Here is a 24,356-nt window from a genome sequence, read left to right as displayed (position 1 = left end):
CATTTCTGCAGGCACTCCAGCAGACGTGCAAGTTTAAAGGTTTAAAGGTCAAATCATGTCATCAGCACGAGCTGTAGGAGAGATGTCCCACTCATGAAAGTAAAGGGTGTGACGGAGAGGGATAGAACAGCTAGAGCAGAGGGGAAACAGTATATTAACAATAATAATAATACCATTTATCCATAGAGTAATCTAGTGTAGTCGTAAAGATGCAAGAAAATAGGACAAAAGGTAAAAAATGTAAAGGCAACTCCAGGATGGAGCTGAGCCTGTGCTTGTAGGTGCCGCCGGAGGCAGGAGCTGACCAAGGAATGTTAAATACACTAAATGAAAGACCTGGTGTCAAGTATTTAGAATGAAAATATAAATTCTAAAAAAACAGACTTGGAGTCTTTTAAGATGGTCGGACATAGCATGGGCACATAGAGTCTTAGCTGGAATTTACAAGGATGCCTAACTTAAAATGGTATTCCAATGAAAGACAATGTCTGGTAGATGCTGGTCCACCCATTGGAACATGCACTCACTTCTAAAAAAAAAAATAGTCTCTGCCTAATGAAATAATACAGAGATAATAAAACAGTGATGTTACAGTATATAAAAAACACAGTGATGTCACAGCAAGTAATAAACAGAGAGATACAGCCATGTCACAGTGCTGGAGACAAACTACAGTAATGGTACAGTGCAAGTAAAATACAGTGAGGTCACAGTATAGGATAAAAAACACAGTGATGGCACAGTATATAATAAACAGAGTGATGTCATAGTACAGGATACAAAATACAGTAATGGTACAGTGCAGGAGACAAAATACAGCCACGTCATAGTGCTGGAGACAAACTACAGTAATGGTACAGTGCAAGTAAAATACAGTGAGGTCACAGTATAGGATAAAAAACACAGTGATGGCACAGTATATAATAAACAGAGTGATGTCATAGTACAGGATACAAAATACAGTAATGGTACAGTGCAGGAGACAAAATACAGCCACGTCATAGTGCTGGAGACAAACTACAGTAATGGTACAGTGCAAGTAAAATACAGTGAGGTCACAGTATAGGATAAAAAACACAGTGATGGCACAGTATATAATAAACAGAGTGATGTCATAGTACAGGATACAAAATACAGTAATGGTACAGTGCAGGAGACAAAATACAGCCACGTCATAGTGCTGGAGACAAACTACAGTAATGGTACAGTGCAAGTAAAATACAGTGAGGTCACAGTATAGGATAAAAAACACAGTGATGGCACAGTATATAATAAACAGAGTGATGTCATAGTACAGGATACAAAATACAGTAATGGTACAGTGCAGGAGACAAAATACAGCCACGTCATAGTGCTGGAGACAAACTACAGTAATGGTACAGTGCAAGTAAAATACAGTGAGGTCACAGTATAGGATAAATAAAACACAGTGATGGCACAGTATATAATAAACAGAGTGATGTCACAGTATATAATAAACAGAGTGATTTCATAGTACAGGATACAAAATACAGTAATGGTACAGTGCAGGAGACAAAATACAGCCATGTCACAGTACTGGAGACAAACTACAGTAATGGTGCAGTGCAAGTAAAATACAGTGATGTCATAGTATAGGATAAAAAATACAGTGATGTCACAGTATAGGATAAAAAATACAGTAATGTCACAAAACAGGATAAAAAACACAGTGATGTCACAGCAAATAATAAACAGAGTGATGTCACAGTATATAATAAACAGAGTGATGTCATAGTGCAGGATACAAAATACAGTAATGTTACAGTGCAAGAAAAATACAGTGATGTCACAGTACAAAATAAAAAATACAGTGATGTGCAGTACAGGATACAAAACACAGTGATGTCACAGGACATGTATAAATAACAGTGATAAATCTGCACTTTACTACACAGTAAAACCACAGAACGGCTAATAATGGTAGAAGAGGCATAATACATTTAGGGATATCAACGCTAAAGATTGAGAATTCTAGTGATATCACAAAACAGATAATAAGCACAGACAACATAACGATATAATGACAATGCTCACAGTACATCAATAACTGTAGAATAATAAAATAAGCATCACATCATAATATACACTCACTGGCCACTTTATTAGGTACACCTGTCCAACTTCTTGTTAACACTTAATTTCTAATCAGCCAATCACATGGCGACAACTCAGTGCATTTAGGCATGTAGACATGGTCAAGACAATCTCCTGCAGTTCAAACCGAGCATCAGTATGGGGAAGAAAGGTGATTTGAGTGCCTTTGAACGTGGCATGGTTGTTGGTGCCAGAAGGGCTGGTCTGAGTATTTCAGAAACTGCTGATCTACTGGGATTTTCACGCACAACCATCTCTAGGGTTTACAGAGAATGGCCCGAAAAAGAAAAAAAATCCAGTGAGCGGCAGTTCTGTGGGCGGAAATGCCTTGTTGATGCCAGAGGTCAGAGGAGAATGGGCAGACTGGTTCGAGCTGATAGAAAGGCAACAGTGACTCAAATCGCCACCCGTTACAACCAAGGTAGGCCTAAGAGCATCTCTGAACGCACAGTGCGTCGAACTTTGAGGCAGATGGGCTACAGCAGCAGAAGACCACACCGGGTACCACTCCTTTCAGCTAAGAACAGGAAACTGAGGCTACAATTTGTACAAGCTCATCGAAATTGGACAGTAGAAGATTGGAAAAACGTTGCTTGGTCTGATGAGTCTCGATTTCTGCTGCGACATTCGGATGGTAGGGTCAGAATTTGGCGTAAACAACATGAAAGCATGGATCCATCCTGCCTTGTATGGAGCATCTTTGGGATGTGCAGCCGACAAATCTGCGGCAACTGTGTGATGCCATCATGTCAATATGGACCAAAATCTCTGAGGAATGCTTCCAGCACCTTGTTGAATCTATGCCACGAAGAATTGAGGCAGTTCTGAAGGCAAAAGGGGTCCAACCCGTTACTAGCATGGTGTACCTAATAAAGTGGCCGGTGAGTGTAAATTGCAGCATTATAAAGGTGACTTTTCTGAAAAGCTGGAGAAAACTCACAGAAATGTCACGTGGATGCATGTCCTGTTGAACTTGAAGCCAGAATTCCAGTGCAGACCATTGAAAGATTTATCTCTGTTCATTTCTATACAAGACTTGTATAATTACGGTATGCATCAGGTTTTAAGCCGATCCGTCACCAGATTTCACAATACAAACTGAATCGATTATTAAATATATATCTTCAACCTGATGAAACTGGTGTACTTACTCAGAAAATCCACACCAGAAAACTTGTATAATCCTGATATTAAGATGAGAATGTTATGAGTCGAGCTACAGAGTGAAAGAAGTGATAAATCTTAGTGTATTTGGTTTCTGCCCACCCAGCCTGACTGACAGCTGCAGATTGTACTGAGCTGAGGGGGGACCTCATCAACAGCAGGGAGGAGGGACACTGAGGAGTTGTCAATCCAACTAGATGGGCAGAGACTGAGTTAAACTTTCATAAAGGATTATACAGCTATTCTGACATGGATTTCCTATGTATCCTAAGTAAATAAAACATCAGCATCGGATCTAAGAGATCTATCCCGGAATGTCTGTAGTTTGTATTGTGAAGTATGGTGACAGATCAGCTTTACGGGTATTACATTCCTAAAACATGCTCGTCCTTATTGTACTGTGACTTTTTGCACAATATAATTCATTTATTACGGTATTTGATCAAATCTGACACTTCGTCAAATGACAAATTATTAGATTTACCGTATTTAACCGAATAATAAAATGATGGAATAATACTTTTAATTTACGTTAGATTTTACGTCGTCTTTCCTGGGCTTTTCTATCCTTATAAGTATTTTTATTAACAATTTTCTATACTTACTCATAATCCAGAATATTTGTTAGTCTGTCACACGTCAGATTTGTTTAAAGCCGGGTCAAAAGGAAATGACAAGAAGTTTAGGAAGAAGCGGGTGTGAAGATATGTCTACGGTGGGATTTTTATTTTTAACTTTTTAAAGTGATAAATTCCCAAAGATGATTATAAGGCTGGGGTCACACATGGCGTAAGACAATACGCAACGTATTATACGTCCGTATTACGCGTTGAATACGCCAAAATGTCTCCGTAAGCGACTTCCGTAGTTCCGGCGTTGCTGAGGTGTGGTCGCGTATTTTGCGCATGTGCTTGTGCGTGTGTGATGCGTGTGTGATCCGTATGGCGTATTTATCACGCACCATCACAAAATGGACATTTAACGGTTTTCAGGCCTGCAAATCATTTAAACCATCATTAACCACACTATTTAAGCCCTCTACAACAGGTGGAGCCCTCCCATCTGCCCTATATGTTCTCTAGCATATTTTGGCTGTGTTGCTTGGAGATTACAACCATGTCTGGCCCTGTGTATGTAAGCACAACTCAGCGGGTGTTGCTTCACTGGGTGTTGTCTCGTCGCTTTGGACAGCCATATTCGGTCAATGTGGATCCGCGAAGGAGGAGACGAAGATTGTGGGTCCATCCTCTATTGATCCAACGCCAGAGTAAAGGCCATTTCCAGAGACTATATTCAGCTTTGAGGGCACATCCAGAGAAGTTTTACCAGTATACTCGCATGTCCATCCGGACTTTTGACATGTTGTTGGAGCTCTTACGTCCTGGGCTCACCTTTAAGGACACCTGGATGAGAAAAGCCATATCTGCTGAGGAGCGTCTGCTCCTAACCTTACGGTATGTATTCCACATTTGAAAATACTGTTTTTTGGGGGTTTTTCTTAACAAATGTGAGGTGTACTACTAGGTTTCATTAACTTCACTTGGACATGAAGCCACAAGCACATATCCAAGAATGTTGGCAAGATTATAGTCTATTTATTTTTTCAACTGCCAATTTGTATACTGTAAATAATGTCATATTCTATGAAATATACACTTGGGCTTCTTCCTTGGATCTTAGTGCTCATGTTTTTTTCTTTTCCCTTTTTGTTGTATTGCAGCTTCCTGGCCACAGGATTGTCCTATGCGGGTCTCCACCTGGAGTTTTTGATTGGGCGGTCGACCATTTCAGGCATTGTTAGGACAACCTGTTCCCAAATCTGGCTGAAACTACATGAAGCTGTGTTGCCTGAGCCAAAACAGGACGATTGGCTTAAAATCGCCACAGGTTTCCAAAATAATTGTGACTTCCCTAATTGCATTGGAGCTGTGGATGGGAAACATATCAGGGTGCGTAAGCCGCCGAACTCTGGTTCCCAATTCTACAATTACAAGCAGTTTTTCTCTGTAGTTCTGTTAGCAGTTGCTGACAGTAACTACAGGTTTGTCATTGTAGACATTGGGGCCTATGGGCGAACTGGAGACTCTAGGGTCTTCAATTCGTCCATAATGGGTCGGCGGCTACGTGACAACCAGTTGAATCTCCCACCACCACAACAACTCCCAGGCTCCAATGCTGAAGCAGTGCCTTTTGTTTTTGTTGGAGATGAGGCCTTCCAACTGTCGCGGAACGTCATGAGGCCTTACCCCAGGCGCAACCTTGACCACCGGCGGAGGGTGTTTAATTTGAGACTTGCCAGGGCACGGAGACTGGTTGAGTGCGCCTTTGGGATTCTTGTGGCCAAATGGCGGGTTCTTCACTCTGCCATACAGCTGAGTGAGGCGACAATCAACGAAGTGATAAAAGCCTGTGTCATTCTACATAATTTCACAAGAATACATGATTGTTCATCACCAAGCGTGGAAGATAACCTCATGATCAATGTTCGTAGGCCTACCCCATATGTCCCTCCTCCGCGTCGGCCACTTTCTGGTCTGAAAGTTCGTGATATCTTTACCAATTTTTTTTTGTCTCCTCAAGGTGCTATTCCCTGGCAAGACTATGCCTTTTTGCATGTGTAATTAATTAGCTATATAAAGTATGTGTGAAACAATTTTCCAACTCTGTGTTTAGTTTTTTCTTATTTCACATATGGTTATCAGCATATCATGTGTGTGTGATGGAAGAATGAATACAGCGCAGGCAGACGGTGATTGCTAGTACAAAAACATTTTACTTACTGGGTAACTTTTTCAACTGTGTAGGTTATTCTTTTGTCATAACCTTTTTTGGGTCTCATATTTTTTTTTTTTTTGCCCTGTAGTGAGAATACAAGCATACAAATTGTATACAAATCATAGAAAAAAACAAAAAAAAAAAAATTAAAAGAAACATAAAAAACAAAACAAACCTAAAAACAAAAAATTACAAGTCCTGGTAGGTAGGGGCAGGAGAAGCAGCTTGCTCTGGGTCTGCATCAGGTGGCATTTGTAGGCCCAATTGTCCAGAACCCTGTGCAGATGATGTTGTGGCCTGAGGGACATTTGGCCAGCTAGGATGCTGGGAACTTGGAAGAGTAGGGCGTGGATTTTGGACATACCCCTGCTGCTGATAACCATATGGCCGGGAATCATAACCCAACCCAAAATGACCATATTGTCCATACCCAGGTTGGGACCAGCCTCCAGCACTGGGTGTGGACAAGTGGCCATATTGTGATGGTTGAACATATCCCGCCATATGTTGCTGAGGTGGCCATTGTGTGGTTGATGGGGGTTGGGGCTGAGGTGTTGGCTGACGTGGAGGGGGTGGTTCGGATCCTTGTTGAGCTGCCAGGCCTTGTAATCTCAGAGGCCGCAGAACATTTTCAGGTGACATCTGCCACTGTTCAATCATCAGCATGAGATTGTATGGGTTATTTGGGGGGGTGCATGCGTCAACAAGGATCTGAAAACACCCTCTCACACGTAGCCTTAACTCCCTCTCTATGGACCTTAAGTAATTGGCCATGCTCCTGGTAAATCCCTCCTCCCCATCATCGTCTCGAACACGTGCCAAGTAGCTCAGGACCCCAGCATCGACATTTTGGCGGCTTTGTCTCAATTCTCTTCTGCGGCGTGCAAGCTGTGGTCTGACTGCAGCCTGTGGGGATGGAGCCAGGGCAACAGTTGGGCTGCTGCTATTTACAGGGTCATCCTGGCTAGGTGGTGGTGCTGCTGATGAGGCTGCCGCTGAAGAGGCAAACTGTGGGTCCTCTGGGTGTGGGACTGAGACAGATCCAGCTTCATGAAGAGATGAGGAGGATCCAGGAGGGATGGAGCCAGAGGGAGCAGCAGATGGACCAGCCACCTCTTCACCTTCCCCAACTGGGTCAATGACCAGTTCGGAGTCAGACCCTGTCTCCCTGTCAGTGAGGTTAGACTGAGTTCTGGAACCAAAAAAAAAAGTAAGAACACAAATAATACCAAAACCCACACCAAAAATTATTGAGATTGGTACTTACGGCCTGAGGTCCATGCTGGGATTGAGAAAGTTGAGCCGGTCAAAGTATATGTACTTTTTTTTTTTGGGAGGTGCCCCGGCTCCACTTCTCTCCCGCTGCTGCCTCTCCCTCCTGTACTGGTCGCGGATACTCCGCCACCTTGTTGTAACATCACCCACTGAAACAACAAAAAAAACACACATTCTTTAGACCATTAATCAGTGAGCTCCAAAAAGGTGTAAATGACTACACAGATTTATAAGTGTAGCATCCAAATAGGCCTTTGGGGAGAAGAATTCATCTTAAATCGAAACAAAAACCCCAATTAGCAAGCAAAGCCACAAGGACAGAGTCCACTAACCTCTATCACAGAAAGGACAAATAATGGGAAACACTGTTAGTAAGTAAAAGGGACACCTATTGTAAACATTAATGAAATCCGTATATCATGTACCACACCTTGGATCTACTGGTGGGCTTTCTAGTTCCTTCATGACTATTTAGTACATTGCGCAGAAATTCAAAGTAGAAAGGGCCTGATAATTCCAAAGAACATTACATTTCAAACATGGGTGTACTTACTTATCTGTCGCTGTGCCTGACGTGGCTGCTGGTCATAATGTGGGAAGAGGGCCACACACACGCTCCTCCATGCTGCCTCTTTTTGGGCTCTGTTGGCGTAGTTTGGATCTCTTTGGTCCCAAATTACAGGCCTTTCTTGGACCAAAATAATGAGCATGTCCACATTGATAATGTGAGACATGGTGAATCTCACTCCGTGGAGGCGTGCAGCAGACTTCCGGGTTCACTGTCTGGCTTTTTCAGCTAATTAGCATGTCTCACCTGCCTAATTGAGGCCTTTGGACGTTTCAGGACATCTGCCATTAAGTTCCGTATTTCTCGCAAGGCACACGCATGGTCCGTAAGCATTCCGTATTATACGCTCTCCCATAGACTTGCATTGGCGTATTTTTTGCGCGATACGCTGACAAACGCAGCAGGCTGCGATTTTCTGCGCCCGTACAAAGCCGTATATTACGGATCCGTAATATACGGCTGATAGGACTAGACCCATTGAGAATCATTGTGCCGTATGCAATGTGAGTTTTACGGACGTAGTTTTTTCGCTCTTACGTACGTAAAACACGCATGTGTGACCCCAGCCTAAGTAATACAAATATCAGAAGAAGGCAGTCTGTGATCTTCAGCTGCAGGATTTAGGAACGTTCTGTAAATCTGGAAAGGATAGGTAATACATAAACACATCAATCTTCCGCCATCTACTAAAAGCTATTAATATTCTGCTTGTCCGTGTGTTTGCTGAGGGAATAAGATGCGTATTCTCGAGCTTGATGTTAGAGCTGATTCTCATTATTGACCCCCTGAATAATACACTGTCTCATTTTATGCTCCCTGGTTATACATGACTTCAATACGATCTACACGGTTTTCTACAGTATAATTTAGAGATAGACTCTCGGATTCCAGTGATGTGACACTTACTTGGCTGCTTGTTGTAGTTTTGATAAAATCACTATATCAGCAGGAGATTATCATTAGAAAAGTAGCAAACCTGTTGACAGGTAATACAGCCACGCCCCCATCACTGATAGCCAGCTTACTGATTATGCACAGTGTGTACAGAAACCTGCCAATCAGTGGTGTGGGCGGGGTTATACACAGCTCAGCATTAGAGCACTGCTAGTTCTGCAGCAGATAAAATAGTGATTTTATCAGAACTGACATAAGCAGCCCAGTAAGTGACACATTGCTGGAATCAGGGTCTCTGCCCCTATACCTGGTAGCCGATTCCCTTTAAAACACTTCCCATTTTATTACTGAATGCATTGCTTATACCTGGCTATAATGGGGTTGTCACGTGCAGTGGAATGATGTTAGTAAGTGGCAGGTACTTCTTATCACTTGACATGTTGTAGATACAGCCAATTAAGCAATGTAGGTGAATGGTGAGTTCATGAAAAAAAAAAAAACGATCAGTCTGTATTTTGTTGTTTTTTCTTTTTTGTTCTTCTTTTTTTTTTGGGGGGGGGAGGGGGTAAATGCACTAAGGCCCTAGCATTTCATTGCAAACCAGTAAATAGTTAAGTGTGTAAACGGTGACATGACATTAGTGGACACTGTGATAATCTAGGACATTTCTTTCCCAAATGTTCTGCTCCTGGGTTCTCTCACCAAATTGTTATCATAGGGGCACTGGGTGTCACAGCCCTCATTGCTAAATCTGATGTCCCACTTATTAATCCCATATGCTTTTATTATTCAGTTCTATGTTCCATATTGTGTTACGTTTTCACAGGTGATATTTTGACAAGTTGCCATGGGCAGAATAGGAATGATGTGAAGAAATGCCGATCCTCTCTGTGAAGTCCCATATTGCCGATCATGACCCGGGTGGACGAGATCACTTCATATAGTCTTACAGATGACATCATCAGATTACACACTGACAGCCTGCTGATGATGAACGCTGAGCACATCTTTCAGGACACGAGTGAAGGAAATCTCTATTATTGACACTCGACAGTTGAAAGAAAATATGTGCGCAATTTGTGAAATTTCCTGGGCCGGATGGATAAGCCCATGAATTGCCCAGGTGCAGTCCGTAATTACAGTCTACAGTTAAGAAAATGAAAAAATAGCTTTGTTGCATTATTATTTTGTCACCTTAGAGTTGCTTGACTTTATTTTCTTACTTTATTAATTAGCTCCAAAGATACATTTAAACTGAGTGACAACACAAAGGATTAAAGTGTCTCGTGACTGTTATTAAAGGTTTTTTTGGGGGCCCTTCACAAATTGACATAGTCATTGATAGACATTAATAAAAAAGTGTTATTAACCACTCAAAACCCCCATCACTGCAACTTCACCAATCCAGTGATCTCCTTCAGGACTGGAAGTGATGAGGTCCCGTCCATCAGTCACTTGACTACTGCAGCCAACCATTGGCCTTAGCGGTCACGTGTGCCAAACGTCAGAGAAGTACTTAAAGGGAACCTGTCATGTATGAAAAACCCTATTAACCTGCAGGTATTGGGTTAATCTACAGATTACATCACCTCTATGCTGATGACACACAGATCTACATCTCTGGACCAGATATCACCTCCCTACTAACCAGAATCCCTCAATGTCTGTCCACTATTTCATCCTTCTTCTCCGCTAGATTTCTGAAACTTAACATGGACAAAACAGAATTCATCATCTTTCCCCCATCTCACGCGACCCCCCCAGTAAATGGCTGCCCACTCTCCCCAGTCCCACAAGCTCGCTGCCTCGGGGTAATCCTTGACGCTGATCTCTCCTTCAAACCACATATCCAAGCCCTTTCCACTTCCTGCCGACTTCAACTCAAAAATATTTCACGAATCCGTTCATTCCTCAACCAAGAATCTGCAAAAACCCTAGTCCATGCCCTCATCATCTCTCGCCTTGACTACTGCAACCTCCTGCTCTGTGGCCTCCCCTTGAACACTCTCGCACCCCTCCAATCTATTCTAAACTCTGCTGCCCGACTAATCCACCTGTCCCCCCGCTATTCCCCAGCCTCTCCCCTCTGTCAATCCCTCCACTGGCTCCCCATTGCCCAGAGACTCCAGTTCAAAACCCTAACCATGACGTACAAAGCCATCCACAACCTGTCTCCTTCTTACATCTGTGACCTCATCTCCCGGTACTTACCTACACGCAACCTCCGATCCTCACAAGATCTCCTTCTCTACTCGCCTCTTATCTCCTCTTCCCACAATCGTATACAAGATTTCTCTCGCGTATCACCTCTACTCTGGAACCCTCTACCACAACACATCAGACTCTCGCCTACCATCGAAATCTTCAAAAAGAACCTGAAGACCCACCTCTTCCGACAAGCCTACAACCTGTAGTAACCACCGATCGACCAAACCGCTGCATGACCAGCTCTATCCTCACCTACTGTATTCTCACCCATCCCTTGTAGATTGTGAGCCTTCGCGGGCTGGGTCCTCTCTCCTCCTGTACCAGTTATGACTTGTATTGTTTAAGATTATTGTACTTGTTTTTATTATGTATACCCCTCCTCACATGTAAAGCGCCATGGAATAAATGGCGCTATAACAATAAATAATAATAATAATAATTAATAGCATTCTGAAGCTGTCCCGCTCCCGGACTGACAGCCCCATTGAGACGGCTGTCAGTCAGTGTCTGGGGCATGATTACAGCCGCTACTATGTACTGAGTGGTAACTAAAGTCGAGCCGGCCCACACCTAGGACTGAAAGTCTAAGGCTGCCTGGAGGAATAAAGTTAATTTTTCCTGGCAGTAAGGCTTTCAGTACAAGTGCCGGGCAGCTTCAGAATGCTATTAACCTGCAGATTAAACCCATATATGAAGATTAAAAGCAATTTTTTTACATGACATGTTCCCTTTAAAACATAATGCTTTAAAATCATGTAAGGAGTATAATATTTAAAGATAGTTGAATAAAATGTACAAATAAACCTTAGACGGTTCTTCAAAGGAAACAACAATAAGAGCAGATTAAATCAAATGGTTCCTGGAGATCACATGATAAATAAAGGTCGTAAAGGACGGGATGGGTCCTTTTTATCCTGTGTTTATAAATATGAACCTTTTTGTATAATTCACTATTGCACTTGAAGAAGCGAACACACCATTCTCGAAACACATTGACCTGGAATAAATATTTGCTGCACCTTAGTTTATCTGGACGTTCCTGCTGGCAGCGCCTCTTACTCCCGTTTGTTTGCATCTTACTCCAGTTTGTTTGCATCTTACTCCAGTTTGGTTGCATCTTACTCCAGTTTGGTTACATCTTACTCCAGTTTGGTTGCATCTTACTCCAGTTTGCTTACATCTTACTCCAGTTTGGTTGCATCTTACTCCAGTTTGGTTGCATCTTACTCCAGTTTGGTTGCATCTTACTCCAGTTTGTTTGCATCTTACTCCAGTTTGCTTACATCTTACTCCAGTTTGTTTGCATCTTACTCCAGTTTGCTTACATCTTACTCCAGTTTGTTTGCATCTTACTCCAGTTTGTTTGCATCTTACTCCAGTTTGTTTGCATCTTACTCCAGTTTGGTTGCATCTTACTCCAGTTTGGTTGCATCTTACTCCAGTTTGTTTGCATCTTACTCCAGTTTGGTTGCATCTTACTCCAGTTCGTTTTTCACTAAATTTTATTCTTAGGGTGACTATAGGTGGGAAATGTAGACATTTTTCAGTGCCAAAGAAGAGAGTTGCTATAAAATAAGTGACTTATAGGGCAAACCAAATCAAAGAGTAAATGTGCATCAATAAATAGCTCAGGCTACTTGTAATAACTGGTGCACTTTACACATTACTACTTCTGAAATTACATTTCTTCCATTTACAATGTGTTAATTGCTTCAGGGTCATTTGCGATCCGAGAAGAAAATGAAAGCATTCTTTGTTGTCAGAAGCTTAATAAATGGAATTTATTTTCAATGCTTTCATTGCTTTTCAAAAAAAGAATAAGAAAGGAAATGCGTGGGACACAAGTTGTTTGAACGGCAAATGGTTAAACCAGATTTCCCTATTCCACAATACTGCACTTTATTAGGTGGAAGAATGGATTTTGTTTGAGGTTTTTAAACAGAGACAAACTTGCTGCATGTATCTTTTCAACATCTAAAATAATATTAAGGGATAACCCCAACTGATCACATATTCTGCAGCAGCATATACTATTCCCTGGCACCCATTCAAAAATGATAAAATGTCTCCCCCGCAAACGCCTAAAGCTACATTCAGACAATTGAGGATTTTTTTGGTCTGTGTGCTCTCCATATGCACATGTTTTTGGTCTGTGTGCTCTCCATATGCACATGTTTTTGGTCTGTGTGCTCTCCATATGCACATGTTTTTGGTCAGTGTGCTCTCCATATGCACATGTTTTTGGTCAGTGTGCTCTCCATATGCACATGTTTTTGGTCTGTGTGCTCTCCATATGCACATGTTTTTGGTCAGTGTGCTCTCCATATGCACATGTTTTTGGTCTGTGTGCTCTCCATGTGCACATGTTTTTGGTCAGTGTGCTCTCCATATGCACATGTTTTTGGTCTGTGTGCTCTCCATATGCACATGTTTTTGGTCTGTGTGCTCTCCATATGCACATGTTTTTGGTCTGTGTGCTCTCCATATGCACATGTTTTTGGTCTGTGTGCTCTCCATATGCACATGTTTTTGGTCACTGTGCTCTCCATATGCACATGTTTTGGTCAGTGTGCTCTCCATATGCACATGTTTTTGGTCTGTGTGCTCTCCATATGCACATGTTTTTGGTCTGTGTGCTCTCCATATGCACATGTTTTTGGTCTGTGTGCTCGCCATATGCACATGTTTTTGGTCAGTGTGCTCTCCATATGCACATGTTTTTGGTCTGTGTGCTCTCCATATGCACATGTTTTTGGTCTGTGTGCTCTCCATATGCACATGTTTTTGGTCTGTGTGCTCTCCATATGCACATGTTTTTGGTCACTGTGCTCTCCATATGCACATGTTTTTGGTCACTGTGCTCTCCATATGCACATGTTTTGGTCAGTGTGCTCTCCATATGCACATGTTTTTGGTCTGTGTGCTCTCCATATGCACATGTTTTTGGTCTGTGTGCTCTCCATATGCACATGTTTTTGGTCTGTGTGCTCGCCATATGCACATGTTTTTGGTCAGTGTGCTCTCCATATGCACATGTTTGTGTTCTGTGTGCTCTCCATATGCACATGTTTTTGGTCTGTGTGCTCGCCATATGCACATGTTTTTGATCAGTGTGCTCTTCATATGCACATATTATTGGTCACTGTGCTCTCCATATGCACATGTTTTTGGTCTGTGTGCTCTCCATATGCACATGTTTTTGTTCTGTGTGCTCTCCATATGCACATGTTTTTGGTCTGTGTGCTGTCCATATGCACATGTTTTTGGTCTGTTTGCTCTCCATATGCACATGTTTTTGGTCTGTGTGCTCTCCATATGCACATGTTTTTGGTCTGTGTGCTCTCCATATGCACATGTTTTTGGTCTGTGTGCTCGCCATATGCACATGTTTTTGGTCAGTGTGCTCTCCATATGCACATGTTTTTGTTCTGTGTGCTCTCCATATGCACATGTTTTTGGTCTGTGTGCTCTCCATATGCACATGTTTTTGTTCTGTGTGCTCTCCATATGCACATGTTTTTGGTCTGTGTGCTGTCCATATGCACATGTTTTTGGTCTGTTTGCTCTCCATATGCACATGTTTTTGGCCTGTGTGCTCTCCATATGCACATGTTTTTGGTCTGTGTGCTCTCCATATGCACATGTTTTTGGTCTGTGTGCTCGCCATATGCACATGTTTTTGGTCAGTGTGCTCTCCATATGCACATGTTTTTGTTCTGTGTGCTCTCCATATGCACATGTTTTTGGTCTGTGTGCTCGCCATATGCACATGTTTTTGGTCAGTGTGCTCTCCATATGCACATATTATTGGTCACTGTGCTCTCCATATGCACATGTTTTTGGTCTGTGTGCTCTCCATATGCACATGTTTTTGTTCTGTGTGCTCTCCATATGCACATGTTTTTGGTCTGTGTGCTGTCCATATGCACATGTTTTTGGTCAGTGTGCTCTCCATATGCACATGTTTTGGTCTGTGTGCTGTCCATATGCAATTGTTTTTGGTCAGTGTGCTCTCCATATGCACATGGACAGACCAATGTTAGTCAATGTGCTAGTGCAGATCATAGATTTTCCACACAAATAATAAAGGGTTTGTTAACCTGTTAAATGCTGAAGTCAAACTGTGACCTCAACATTTAACACACGCTGGCAAAGGTGCACATCATTTCCTGTCCCCATCGACGCACCCGTGACGTGATCTCGGGTCCCTAATGGGATGCTATGAAAGACCCCCATGCTTGTCATTACAGAGCTTATTTGAAGCCCTGCTTGTGGCCGGGCTTCAAAGGAGACCGTGATTTTTGCTATATATTTTTTCTGTATACATCACAAGCGATCAGATGATCATAGCTTCAAGTCTCCTGAGAGGACTAAAGTCCTGGGGTGGTGATGTCAGACAAATTCACCTGAGAATGTTACCTGAGAAACATGGTGTGAACTACTGGAAAAGGGAGGTGGTCATAGGAGATGACGTGAGGTCTAGCAGTTGTACTGGGACAGGCAAATAACAGATGAGGCTCCCAGCATTAAAATGGTTTCCCTAGCAACCAGATAGCGGTTTGTCCCAAGCGTGTCTCCCGCTGTCACTGTCAATATGCTGTAATCACAGCCGTTTCTTCAACAGGGCGGGCAGGGCGGCCACACGGGGCGCCGTGGGGCCGGGGGGCGCAGGAGAGGCCTCGGGCCCCGGTGGTCCCCTGCCCGCTGCTGCTGCTGTTTAAGGGCTGTCAGGGGCGCGGATGCCGCGCTCAGTGCTGGGCGCGCCCTGCCCGAACTCAGCTGCAAATCTGACAGCTGAGCGGTCAGATCATCGCCTCGCGTCGCCGCGCCCCCCCCCCCGCACCGCACACACCACAGTCTCACAACCTGCACTCCCACACTGATAGTATTATTTTCGGTGCCGGGGGGGGGGGGGGGGGGGGAGAAATTTCCTACTCTCGCCCTGTGTCATTTTTGGGCTAGAAACTGCCCTGGCTGTAATAATTGGTGGCACTGCAGCAATATAACATGAGAGGAGCAGTCATGGACTAATAGTAACTATAAGGCCGGTTTCACACGTCTGAATTTCATAGACCCAATATAGACCGCAATGTCTGAACTGGTTGGGGCTCTGCGAACCCGACCTCTGCCGCCTCTGGGAAACAGAGTCCAAATGGTGCTATGGGAAGATATGTAGGGTTGTGTATAATAAAGTGACTATAGTGCATAAATAAATAGATTCCAATTAGGAAAGTGGGGGAGGAGTCCTGGTAGATATACCTGCACATGTATAGAGATCGGATCCTTAGAGGATTGATATGCGCAGACAGTGTCGGACTGGGGAGCCAAGGGCCCACCAGTAACATTGACTCTGGGGGCCCAATTTTCACCTGCATACAAATATTACACGACCCTGGTTCACAAATGTACCTATATCTCTATATAATAATGAACTGGGTAGTTTGGTTAACGAATGATGAGATGCTGCTTTTTTCTGTACAGAGAGAATCAAGTGAATTATGACAAGTACTGCCCATACAGTGGGGTTGGGGGTCTAGATCTCCACAGAGACCCTCCGGGGATTCCCCTGTTACCCTATGGGCCAGTCCGGCCAGAATATATTAGGCATGGAAACCATACACTTTAAGGACCCTATAAAAATGAAATAATAATTATCCATAACCACTAATTGTGGCAAGATCAGCCAATCAATACTGTATGAGGCCTTCTAACCTTTCCTTTTACAGATGATGTCAGGGGAGATTCGGCCCACCGTAATCTAAGGCGATGGTCAACTTTTCATGCTTTGTATTTCTATTTTATGATGTGATGTATGTTCAGCTGCTTCTGACTTTCTTCCCTGTGCGGTATTCATTACAGCTGCTGGTGGAAATAATAATAAGCCACGGGTGGGGTGAGATGGACCTTACACACGTATACTATGCTCAGACACATGTGACAATGTACCAATGCTTTTTGTTATTAACGTAATCCTCATCGCTGCTAATCAGACAATTGCACCAGCGCAAAGCGAAGGCGACGTTACATCAGATATATGTAAGAAATGCAGAAGTGAAATGGTCAGCATACTGCAGGAGGGGAAAGGTCTAAAGGCCAGCTAACCCCAGAAGGGTGCAGGTGGGGAAGCATTCCTTAACAAATCGCTAGTAAGCAGCTAATATAACCTAACAGATTAGATATACACACATAATATACATAATAAAAAGTGTTTGCTCTTCCTGATGTCTTATTATTTTGCATATTTGCCACACTTAAATATTTCTGATCACCAAACAAATGTAAATAATAAACAAATATAACATAAGTAAACCCAAAATGCTGATTTTAAATGAAGGTCTAATTAAGGGAAAAAGAAATCCAAACCTACAGTGTAGTAGAGGCGGGAGACTCGGAACATTAATAAATGTTACGTGGGCGCTTAAGGGGCATTCTGGTTATTGTGCCTATAAAAGAAGCACATGGAGGGCATTATTAGCATGTTTCATCAAATTACTTGATAAAGAGCTGCTACAGGTTGAAACATTGTATCTATGGCAGAATAAAGCATCTTTGAATTTCTTCACCTGGACGCTGTTCTCATTTATTTTGACTGGCTGGAGAAGTTGTCATGTCGGTCTGGGCCAGATGGAAAAGACGGGAAAAGTGAATGACTCCATCTAAAAGAACGTCAGCTGTAAGTCACTATCTGTAACTGTGCTGTTACCTATTACATGTTCTGCAGGACTGGTATCTACCACTATATGGTCATCATATGGCGGTAATATTAGTGTTAGTCTTTGTATAAAGATTTTTTATAGCGCAGTCATCTTCTGAGGTTCTCCTACATCCACTAATAGTGTGATCCACCATAATTGTAATCAGGAAGTGACAAAAGACTGACTGGCACTTCCAAGCTAATCTGAACAGGTGCATACTAGGAGCAGCCATCTTTCCTGGTATCCAGAAGCAGTTTTGCTATTCATATTTCATATATTCCACATTGACATGCTTTAGCACTACAGCGTGCAACTTTTTTACTTATTGAATATGGAGATGGCTGCTCCTAGTATTCACCTGTTCACATTAGCTTGGAAGTGCCAGTCAGTCTTTTGTCACTTGTATATTAGCTCTCTGACCGATCACTACGCCCTCCAGCATGTGGTGGATTTTAATTACAACAGGGTCCTACCTACCCATAAACTCAGATTTTGAAGAGAGGTGTTCACATCTACCCAGGAATTCAGACTTCAGTCTTATGGAGGTATTCACACTAGACACGTTAGGACCCAACAGATTTGAGACCGCCTTGTCGCTGGCAGTATTGCTATTCATATTTCATATATTTCATATTGACATGCTTTACCACTACAGAGCACAACTTTTTTTGTTTATTGTAATCAGGAAAGTTTTGGTTAATGAGCATGGTTTTGTTTCCCCTAACTACAAGTCTTGAGATGCACAGAGACATTTACATACTTAGAATTCTGTAAAGGAAACGTCTGTATGTTGTAATTGTCTAACTGTAAAATTACCGAGGTTCAACTAAGCTTTATGGACAGATTTACACCTGGGAAACATTGTATCTGGAAGGTAGGAGCCATATAAAGAAAAATCTATTTTCAGGAAAGAATGTGCCGTGTGACGAAATGCCGAGTCTGTAATATAGTCAGCGTGTAAAGTTCCAGGAACTGAAAAAAATGGAATCTGCTTAGAAAAGTTACAAATGGCAGCAAAGTTATTTAAACCAGGGGTGTATCCAGCCATTTTACTGACTGAGGCAAACAGTGAAATGGTGTCAGTTGACCAAATTAGTGACTGAAAAGAGCAGGAATAGACCGTATATACAGTGTGCCCAAATGATGCCGCCTACCGTCAGGTAAGTGTTTAGCCAAATTCTCACCGCATTGCCCTCTGGATGGTGCGCCACTGGTTAGTTGGCTGCATGATAATATATTTTCTGCAAATCCTTGGAGTATTTGTGGATTAACAATAGGCTCAAATGTTATATCCGTGTTCTAATGGAAACATACCCATAATATTTGTAATTTAGAAGACCACTGGTGCCCAAATTGTGGTCTGCAACCCATGTCTCTCACCTACATCTCATTTGTCGCCAAGAGTCATATTTAGTATAATATGGTGGGAAATATAACAGACCCTCATAACTAAGGATGAGGTCTAGTACTGCAAACGAGGTGTGGTAAGGTTTAATAAAAAAAATGTGGGAAAGTGAAGCGGCTGCCCAAGAGGTTGGGGGTGTGGATGGTTTGATTTTCAAAAAGAGATTACAGGAGTGTTAACTGACCTTTGGCCATCTTACCAATGAAGGCAACTGTCTCCAATTATTATTATTATTATTTGCTAATACAAGTTAAATTAAAAAAAATATATATATATTTGTTTATCTTATTTATAGAGGATGCTAAGTTGTTAAAGGGATGTTGAATTTGTCACGGCATGGCAGTTCTCTTCCATGCCCGTTTATGTTTTGGCTTACAAGGCCCGCTTTTGAGTAACGGTTGACTTTCAGTCTGATAAAGTTCTGAATAACGGGGCATGATGGAGGCTTTGTTGTATGTAAGATAAGGAAATAAGTTATTTTTTCCAAGAACAGCACCTTTAATTCAAAGGAAGAATCTCATTGTTTCGGCTGTCTTTATTGGGCATCCTTCAGCTCTGCAGCCCCCTTCCCTCTTCATATATTATTAGATAGAAAATGTGTCTGACGCCAATTAGTAGAAAATTCCTGGGTGACAACTGGTGATTTGTTTCTGCTCCACAGGTGTAGGATGTGTCCCAGGTCAATGGAGATAAAAGGTCAGCCATGTACATGCCATAGATTGGAGTGAAATCACATAAAGACTACACAAAGGTCAAGGCAGCAGTAGCCAATGAACACACCAATGCCAGATAGATCACAGTATCAGAATATAGTTCATTTTGTTTTATTTGTTCACCAATAAATGATGAGTAACATACTAAAGACCAATGGGATCTAGTAAGTCCAAGTTTTGATAATGGGAGTCATGAAGTTCAGCAGTGAACAATCGGTTCTGAAGATGACAATAGTCCACTGCTGAATGACAACCAGCTTCAACCAATTAGGCAGCGGAAGCCGGCTGTCAATCAGCATGACACCAGTAGTCTCGCCCTGTCAACAGGAAGAGAAATTGCTGCTCTGTTGACAGGGAGCAGCTGAATCTCTGGCAGGAGCGGTCAATACCAAATTCATAAATTTGAGGATTGGAATTAAACAGATGGCAAATATTTCCTGTAATCTAAACCTTAGAAGGTAGTGGAGCATCTATATATATAATTGTCTAAGGGTTTTTCTGTCTGTCCTGGAAATCCCGTGCCTCTGATTGGTCGAGGCCGCCAGGGGACATGCATATTCTAGAATACCCAATGCGTTAGAATCGGGCCACAATCTAGTAGAATCATAAGAGTTGAAGACATAGAAGGTTGTTTATGCACCTGCATGTAGTTAAATTCACACATAACATGTATCTGCTTTTAAAGGATTCATCTATATATATAATTGTCTAAGGGTTTTTCTGTCTGTCCTGGATATCCCGCGTCTCTGATTGGTCGAGGCCGCCAGGCCTCGACCAATCAGCGACGGGCACAGTATCGACGTAGATGTCATAATGGTTGCCATGGCGACGATGATGTCATAAAGGTTGCCTTGACCAATCAGCGACGGGCACAGTCTGCCGCGAATTCTGGAATCATCATTGTCCATATACTACGGGGACATGCATATTCTAGAATACCCGATGCGTTAGAATCATAAGCATAGAATCATAAGCATAGTGGAGCATAGAATCATAAGAGTTGAAGACATAGAAGGTTGTTTATGCGCCTGCATGTAGTTAAATTCACACATAACATGTATCTGTTTTTAAAGGATTCATTGAATTATAATGGTCAAGTCTTATCGATCTTATCGATCTAGGCTGCAAGTTCTTTACTTACAGACCATTGCTCCAAGTATAAAAATGTTCATTTGAATGATCACATTACTTTCATTGGTCCTTGTGCCCTCCATATGTGACCTGTTTTGCATATAGACAGCGCATGGATGTTGAATGTGCTCGTCTGAATGAGCCCTAAGACTTATCTCACACGTCTGTCTTTCTCATATGTGTTTTTCACAGATAGAACGTGAACCCATTATAGCCTATGCGGCTGTTCACATGTCTACCTTCTATGTGCAAGTGTCAATATCAGATTCAACCAATGGTCAGACATTGCTTTGTTTTAGAAAAAAAAAATCCATGTTTTTCTAATCCTATACCCCATTATCATCCTATACAAAAAGGGCATTGGCCCAAGAAAGTAAAGGTGGCCAAGCACCTTAGATAAAAATGAGTCAACAATCATCAGTTGAATGATCATTTATTCGGTGATAATCCCATAACTCACTTGAGATTATGTTGGCCAATACAGAGGTTCAATATAGCACAGATCATCAGCCAAAAATATCCAACACTCCTGACAGGTGTTTTGAATGATTCTGAACATCTGTCAGTCGTTCTAAAGTAAACACTCATTTATTTCATCAATCCAGTTGACTATCATGCTTTAGGGTACTGTCACACAGTACCATTTTGATCGCTACGACGGCACGATCCGTGACGTCGCAGCGATCGTATGATTATCGCTCCAGCGTCGTAGACTGCGGTCACACGTTGCAATCACGGCGCTGGAGCGATGCCGAAGTCCCCGGTAACCAGGGTAAACATCGGGTAACTAAGCGCAGGGCCGCGCTTAGTAACCCGATGTTTACCGTGGTTACCAGCGTAAACGTAAAAAAAAACAAACACTACATACTTACATTCCGGTGTCTGTCCCCGGCGTCTCTGCTTCTCTCCACTGTGTAAGCGCCATGGCCGGAAAGCACAGCGGTGACGTCAGACGTCACCGCTGTGCTCGCTTTCCGGCTGGCAGACGCTCACACAGTGGAGAGAAGCTGAGATGCTGGAGGACAGACACCGGAATGTAAGTATGTACTGTTTGTTTTTTTTACGTTTACGCTGGTAACCACGGTAAACATCGGGTTACTAAGCGCGGCCCTGCGCTTAGTAACCCGATGTTTACCCTGGTTACAAGCGAACACATCGCTGGATCGCTGTCACACACAACGATCCAGCGATGTCAGCGGGTGATCAAGCGACGAAAGAAAGTTCCATACGATCTGCTACGACGTACGATTCTCAGCAGGATCCCTGATCGCTGCTGCGTGTCAGGGTACTGTCACACAGTACCATTTTGATCGCTACGACGGTACGATTCGTGACGTTCTAGCGATATCGTTACGATATCGCAGTGTCTGACACGCAGCAGCGATCAGGGATCCTGCTGAGAATCGTACGTCGTAGCAGATCGTATGGAACTTTCTTTCGTCGCTTGATCACCCGCTGACATCGCTGGATTGTTGTGTGTGACAGCGATCCAGCGATGTGTTCGCTTGTAACCAGGGTAAACATCGGGTTACTAAGCGCAGGGCCGCGCTTAGTAACCCGATGTTTACCGTGGTTACCAGCGTAAACGTAAAAAAAACAAACAGTACATACTTACATTCCGGTGTCTGTCCTCCAGCATCTCAGCTTCTCTCCACTGTGTGAGCGTCTGCCAGCCGGAAAGCGAGCACAGCGGTGACGTCTGACGTCACCGCTGTGCTTTCCGGCCATGGCGCTTACACAGTGGAGAGAAGCAGAGACGCCGGGGACAGACACCGGAATGTAAGTATGTAGTGTTTGTTTTTTTTACGTTTACGCTGGTAACCACGGTAAACATCGGGTTACTAAGCGCGGCCCTGCGCTTAGTTACCCGATGTTTACCCTGGTTACCGGGGACTTCGGCATCGCTCCAGCGCCGTGATTGCAACGTGTGACCGCAGTCTACGACGCTGGAGCGATAATCATACGATCGCTGCGACGTCACGGATCGTGCCGTCGTAGCGATCAAAATGGTACTGTGTGACAGTACCCTCAGACACAGCGATATCGTAACGATATCGCTAGAACGTCACGAATCGTACCGTCGTAGCGATCAAAATGGTACTGTGTGACAGTACCCTTACAGTCTAAATAAGCCATTGTGGTCAATTCTTATCTAATCTATACAGGCAACTTAAGGCTTGGTTGCAGAGGCTGTACTCAGATTCCTTCTTCCAGAATTTCATCAGATTTATTGGCAAGAGTAGAGACATTTTCGTGGTCGAGGTATACCACAATGGAATCCTGACTGAGACAACTATAGGTCTGTGGCACCATTGGTATCTGTCATACCACGGATGGGATGGATGTGACATAGCCTAAACAGGATGTTCAACCACCGCGATTACTGTCCACGGTGACTTATTCCAACACAGCAGAAGTAACTGATTATTTTCTTCATTCAAGAAATATATAAGAGCAACATCATCTGACTTGAATGTTCTAGATCTCAATTTATAATCAATTACAAGAACCCTACCTATACCAAGTGCCATTTAAAATACTGGTGTCCTGTTACGTGGCAGAGAGGTCAAGGCTTAGGTTGGACAGCTATCACTTCATTTCCTATAACTCTTAACCCCACCCCTGACATTTGGGTTTTTATGAAGTCAAATTTTATCTATTATAATATGAAAAAACATCAAATCAAACTAAGCACATCAATAAAACTATATATCTGTTAGGCATACCTTGCTTTGACTTCATGGCTCAATATATATTTTATTTTTTCTCATTGAATATGCCTTGGTCCTTGACCACCGCATCGGGAAACCAAGATTGTCTAACAGTTCATGGTTGGAATCACTTGCAAACGCAAGAAAGCAACCTGAAATGATCAGTTGGTCCCACTGGACTATGAGTTGTATATCAGTCTATACGTGCCCAGTTTTAGCCTTTATTTTTAGATACAGCAATAATCAATGAAACATGCAAGACTAAGGCCATCTCAAACCTCAGCAGCCAGAAGCCTAGTGGCAAACAAATCTGAAGCTCAAACTCTTCCAGGGGTGCATTCTTCAATGACAGCTCCATTCTACAAAACTATTTTAGCCTCCAGGTTGTAATTTGGAATAACACACCTATCCTGGCCACAGCTGGCCGTGGTATTAAAGAACGCCATTCTGCTAAATACATAGTGAAATATTTCAAGAATTAAAAACAGCTGCATTTTACGAGCAGTTTTACTGGTAATAGAAGGGTCTGTAAGTAAAACAGAATTTTCTTTGGACGCATCCATTAAAAAAAGTTCTAAGACAACACTTCAGATCTGAAGATTTACATTCCTTGTACATAAGGTGCTATAAGAAAAAGGCAAGTAAACAAACATAAAGGTATAATAGCCTACACAAACAAGTTGTATATTGCTTGACAGAGGC

General features: G+C 42.7%; 1 protein-coding gene across 1 annotated transcript; it reads right to left on the bottom strand.

Annotated features, from left to right (window-relative positions):
• Positions 1–6,148: 6,148 nt before the first annotated feature.
• On the bottom strand, positions 6,149–8,384 carry LOC143784478 (uncharacterized). Its single transcript, XM_077272771.1, has 2 exons — positions 7,322–8,384; positions 6,149–7,246 (listed from the first exon to the last, which is right to left on the bottom strand). The coding sequence occupies exons 1-2, from the start codon at positions 7,501–7,503 to the stop codon at positions 6,244–6,246; spliced, it is 1,185 nt and encodes a 394-aa protein (XP_077128886.1). The 5' UTR covers positions 7,504–8,384; the 3' UTR covers positions 6,149–6,243.
• Between the last annotated feature and the right edge of the window lie 15,972 nt (positions 8,385–24,356).

This window comes from Ranitomeya variabilis, chromosome 7, assembly GCF_051348905.1.
Source record: "Ranitomeya variabilis isolate aRanVar5 chromosome 7, aRanVar5.hap1, whole genome shotgun sequence".
NCBI classification, from domain to species: Eukaryota; Metazoa; Chordata; class Amphibia; order Anura; family Dendrobatidae; genus Ranitomeya; species Ranitomeya variabilis.
This window is presented reverse-complemented; position numbering and strand designations above follow the sequence as displayed.